This window comes from Zerene cesonia, chromosome 3 (genome assembly GCF_012273895.1).
Source record: "Zerene cesonia ecotype Mississippi chromosome 3, Zerene_cesonia_1.1, whole genome shotgun sequence".
Classification (NCBI taxonomy): domain Eukaryota; kingdom Metazoa; phylum Arthropoda; class Insecta; order Lepidoptera; family Pieridae; genus Zerene; species Zerene cesonia.
Genome location: NC_052104.1, coordinates 7,935,036 through 7,940,773, shown reverse-complemented (window position 1 = coordinate 7,940,773; position 5,738 = coordinate 7,935,036). Strand labels below are relative to the sequence as shown.

General features: G+C 33.9%; 1 protein-coding gene across 1 annotated transcript in view; it reads left to right on the top strand.

Annotated features, from left to right (window-relative positions):
• The window catches only part of LOC119838151 (fatty acid 2-hydroxylase), a 14,398-nt gene that overhangs the window by 2,066 nt on the left and 6,594 nt on the right, over positions 1 to 5,738 (top strand). The window contains exon 2 of the mRNA XM_038363990.1: positions 5,032 to 5,254. Within this exon, the coding sequence (XP_038219918.1) occupies positions 5,032 to 5,254 (223 nt within the window). The remainder of the gene's footprint in view (positions 1 to 5,031; positions 5,255 to 5,738) is intronic.

The window sequence follows — 5,738 nt, the reverse complement described above, 5'->3', positions numbered from 1 at the left end:
CAGCGTGGTGGATTATGGCCTGAACCCTCATAGGGGGCCTGTGTCCCAGCAGTGGGAACATATATGGGCTGATGATGACAAGCCTACATATTTACTGGGTGACATATATTATAATATGTACCAAGGGCGAAGTCGGGGAAGACCGCTAGTTAAAAATGTGTAATAAATAGTTGTTTTTACAAAGAATATGGATGTTTCAAGAAACTGTCTCATTTATTAGTGTGTTAGTGATGGCGTTCTAAGGTAACTAACTAATTAATTAACCAAAACATTGATGTGGGTACAAGAAGCAAGTAGGCTCAGAATCACGCTCAAAAATGTTTTCGAAGGAAAACTGCCTACGCGTGAAGCAGGCAAAATTTTCTAATTTGTGGTACAAAAGACTTTGAACACCACTGCCAGGAAATAAGATGTTAATTTCAATGAATGGTTTATACAACGCCGCTCGGACACTTTCTGACGTATTTTGGTGAGACGTTTTCATAGTACGACACATCAAATAAATCTAATATTCTTATGGAACTGATTTGAAACATCCAAGGTAAGGGCCATCATATTTAGGGACTGCCTATCTACAAGTTTTATCGCTACTTGCATGTGTTTATCTAAATTATTGGCCCATTTTTGTGTCTTTCCTCAAACCGACGAAGATATTTTTATAGCATCGATCTAATCAGTGAGTAATAGTGTGATAATATATCAATTTTTATGCAACGCGCTCACAATGTGCTGATATTTTTAATTTCGAAATATTTATCAAAGATATGCATATGACTAATGATGACGGTATTGAATATAGGAAATTTATTTTGTCCTAATGATGTAAGTAAAATAAATTACGCATTTTCGTTGAAACTAAAAATATGAGAAATCAAATAGAATTAACATATCACGGGAAATGGAGTATCCTAATACTTTACCTGTTACAAAACTAAGAAGCCACTAATTAACCGCTCTTAGTGAGATATTGTAAACTGTATGTATCATTCGCCGACCCGTGTCCACACGAGACCACAGGTTCGAAACCTTAGAAATCCGAAACTCCCGATATCTAAATCGACTTTAAAATCAAAACACAAATATAGCATTTATTTTAAATGTGGTAGTCGAGCACGCTTCGGCACGAATTGGGCCAGCTCGCACCGGGGAAGTACCACACCCCCACAGAAAACCGGCGTCAAATAGCATTCTGCTGTGTTTCGTTCGGTGAGTGGGGGAGCCGGAGGCCCATATCCTTTTCCTTCCCCTTCCCAGTCCTTTCCTTTATTCCTCTCGCAAATCCTTTCTCAATCCCTTCCCAATTTAAAGTCGGCAATCCATTTGTAAAGGCGTAAGGTCTGTAATCGACTTTACGTCTCTACAAATGTTTATGGGCGGTGGTAGCGCTTACCATCAGGCGTCCCACCAGCTCCATTGCCGACTGTGACATAAAAAAAAAAAAAAAGATTGTATTTATAAATGCATTATACAAACATTCGATTAAAAATTCTCCAACACACAGATAACATAATATCATACTAGTCCTGAACGTTCTTTTCATTTGGGTCAATAGAGATACATCACATAAAACTCATAATATTAGATTATTGATTTTAGAGAACCATCGACTTATTTGGTCAGGTGTCACAATGTACACAAGAACACAGGAAGAGATAATAGTTTTCGTAATGGTTATAAAGCCATACCTATATTTTAGCTTTTTGTGTGAAAGAAGAAATAAATAAAATATTGATTAGTTTAAAAAGAAGGCGGTTAATGATTAATTTTCAAACTCAAACTTTAGGTGCTTGATTGATGTATACTTTCGTTTATTTTACAATTATTTATGAAGAGACATTTGCGTTTAGGTATACAAGTAGCTGGTTAACTTAAACAATTTTTTTTAGTCCTAGGATAGAATCCTAGACTCCTTCGGCACACACACAAGCGTTAACCATTGCTCGAGAGGTTACTTATGAAAATGATAAGTTAGTAATGCTTAACATTATTAAAATTTATAAATTAAGGGTCGTTTTTGAAGACTACAAATATATTCTAACATCCACAAATCAATATTCTATAAGTTTAGTTCAATAAATATTAAAAACGAAGATAAAACTGCTGGTCGCGTTTCGATCTCTATCAAATCAATTAATTACAGTTAGTTCAGTCTGACATATTTACACATCGCATGAAGGCACGAAGATTCCATCATTAATTTTCCCGATCACAATCACAATTACACGCGGCATTGACTGGCCCTTGAATGGCGACCCTCGTGTGGGATTCGTTCAAAGATTTTCCACTTTCGTTATATACATATGTCAACAGATACTTAGGTCTGGTAATATGCAATTTTGAGTCATGTAGTAGTCATTATTACGTTTCAATTTCACTTTCGAAACTGTGAATTTTGAAGATACTGAAAAATCGTTAGCTTTTCAGTGTGCTTTAATTTACTTTTGCCTGTATGTTTATGTGTAACCGACTCGTTTAGACTCGATTTTGATCTATTTTAAACGGATAGATTTAATTTGAACTTTGTATACTTATTAAAGATCGGCTTCATGACTTTAGGAACACTATTTCTCTGTATTGTCCATGTTACAAATTTGTTTTTAACGATCAAACGGTGACTCGATATTTTTTGCTCTAGTTACAGAGAGTGACGTGTTTTATGTGACATTATCTGAATAATCATGAAATAAGTCTTATAATCGTTGACTTATCGTTTTTATAATTATAACTGTTTCAAGGCCATTTTTAATGTTCTTGAATTCCACTTATACCTCCTGTATGATCATATCTAGATATTCTATCTTTAACTTTTAAGATAATTTCTACCTTAATGTACATAATTCAAAAGATGAAAACCGGAAACTGTTCTGCATTTGAATTTGATTTTTGTATCGGCGGTATTATTCAGGACACTGTTCTGTTACTTTTGACCATAGGTAATATTTGTATAGACTATGCTTATGACTAAACTAAAATGGCAAAATAACTACGAATATGAATCATGCGAAGGAATCATAAATAATAATCAAGTTACAATATAATTTTCTACAAAAAGGACACCTACGTCGCTGTTGTAAGGTCGGAGTGGACTACACTCCAGTGTCTAAAATTGGACCAAATAACAACAGTTTCATAAAACACAAAAATAATCAGGCCAATAAGTTGAAAACATCGGAGTTATGAATAAGAAAACAAAAAAACATAGGTCACAGGTTACAAACTCATAATAAAATTTATAATAATTTATAACCTGTGTCCATAACATTTATGCATCAAATAAACAATGCCAACTGCTTGTTATTATGTATGTATTTTCTTAAATTGGAAAACGTATGTATAAAAAGAGCATTCCATTTATATTCTAGCTATCCGCCCCGGCTTCGCTCGTGGTACATAAATGTTGCTTATAGCACTCGGGCATCATGTAGTGTACGTAAGTATAGACTGGAAATGTAATAAGCTGTTATTATACAATTCCTAGGAAATTTACGCAATTCTTGATATCGCTATAAAATTACGTTCCACCCATTTCCTAGGAAATCTATACATTTCCTACTCCATCAGAAAAAACTACTTATTTCAGTATAAAATACCTAAAAGATGAAAGTATTTTTAAATTTGGTTCAGTAGTTCCTCAGATTAACGTTCAAACACACAAACAAATCAACTGTTCAGCTTTAAGAATATCAAATTTAATAGTTTGTTTTGTATTTGTTTGTTATTTTGTGATTATAATACAGAAGGTAACATGAAAAATATTTAAGCTACCCTTATTCTTGTAATGACATAGAATAATTATTTTTATGAGGAAAAAAAATTAAGCAGTATTTTTAATAATTCCTGTTGAATTATATATTTATTTCGTATTATTGTAGGCTAAAAGTACGGTAATGTACCCAATTATTTTACAGTCCGTATCTTATCAAGTGATCTTATCGTACTGACGGTCATCGAGGTATGTACGATTTAACTGTTCACTTTTAAGTAAATACAGTTATTTGTTATTTGAATGATATTTATCGTTATTGGAAATAGTTTGTCATAGAAAAAATTGTTACCCACATTGAGGTCTGATGGGGCTAATGATAGGTTGAATTGACAATTTCAAAACAATCTCGACTTATATTATAAATGAGTATTTTCTTGTTTGACACAGTACTTCGAATATGTTAGCTGTGGAGGTAGGTAACTATGTATGTCCATCTCATCTTCACTACAAGTTTAGTACAAAGGTAGTTTGCGACCAGAGTAAGGACATACGATAGTATTTACACCAGAATTCCAAAGGATACGAGAACTATGGGGAGAAAATCTCGAAACTGTCTTTCTTATCCTATGACCATACTGGCAAAGTCGTGCTTGGTAAGCTACTTTGATAATCACACTATGCTAGTGTCTATCCTTTTTTGGGATATGAGACAATTGCATTTCACTTTTGTTTTTTTGATCCATTATTTAAGGGTTAGTTAATAGCGGCCTTTTAGCCTTACGTACCTTCTTAACGATTTTCCTTCAGGTGGGATAATGGTATATACAATTAACAACAGCATATAATCATCAGCTTTCTATGCAGTATTTTTGATGGGATCATATCTTGATACTCCTTATTACCTCGAGTAACTAACACAGTACAGCTTCATGAAAAATGCACGATAAATGAATATGCCATCGATCGAAAATGCCACAAATGAACCAAGAAAGTGACTTTAATGCATCTGCTCACCTGTCGTTTTCTCACTGCCTTCGATCGGACTTGACATACATAATACAAAAATAATACGGGCAAAAAGTGGGTGAAATTGTTACAATCAGATCATATATCATTTTCTTATAAAACAATGGTGGGGTGAGATTGCGCGTTTAATGGTCTACTAAAATAAAACTTTTAGATGAAAACATAAAATTTGAACATATTTATAGGTAGGTAAATATACTAAAATGAAGTAATAGTTTTTAAAGGAAAATTTATATTGTACAACAACAAAAATCAATAAATTGTAAGAGACAAGGTATAACCATTACCCCTTGTTTCAGAGCAGACTGGATTGGTCAAAGCCTCTACTATCTCAACTGCACAAGATAGCGCCGCACTACGAGAAATGGGTGAACAGCGCAGTGTATAGGAAATGTAGGCTCTTCTCCAGTCCGATTCTTGAGAGCTTGACGTATACTCCGTGGTACTTGGTCCCTGCGTTTTGGGTGCCCATCATATTGTACCTGATGTACACACAGTACTTCGAATATGTTATGTGTGGAGGTAGGTAAATACATGGAACTACTATTTTTAAAACTATTATTATTGTATGAGCAAAACTGTACATTTAGTCGTAGCATTTTATGCTATGCAGTTAGTCTTTGTTAGCAGTATGCATAGATTTTAAGTTCCTTATAGATCTCGACGCGTACAAATGGGGTTTTATTTCATAAGTGCTCATATCTGAAGGATAGACCATACAGAAAAGAAAAAAAGATAATTGAAACATTCAAAGAAGAGGTCACTTAGAGAGCGACCACGAGATTGAAATTTGCGAGATGAACAGGCGCACAAGCATGGCCGTAGCGAAGGCCATATAAGATTAAAGTTATTACAGGATAATGATCCTGTATCGTAAATGTACGATTTCAATAAATTACATCAGTCAGGATTATTCCTACAAGTATGTCAATACTACCTAGTCTTGCCATAAATATTGTAATAAAGAAAAAAGAAAATTGTTAACTGCAAATAACATTTATTACTT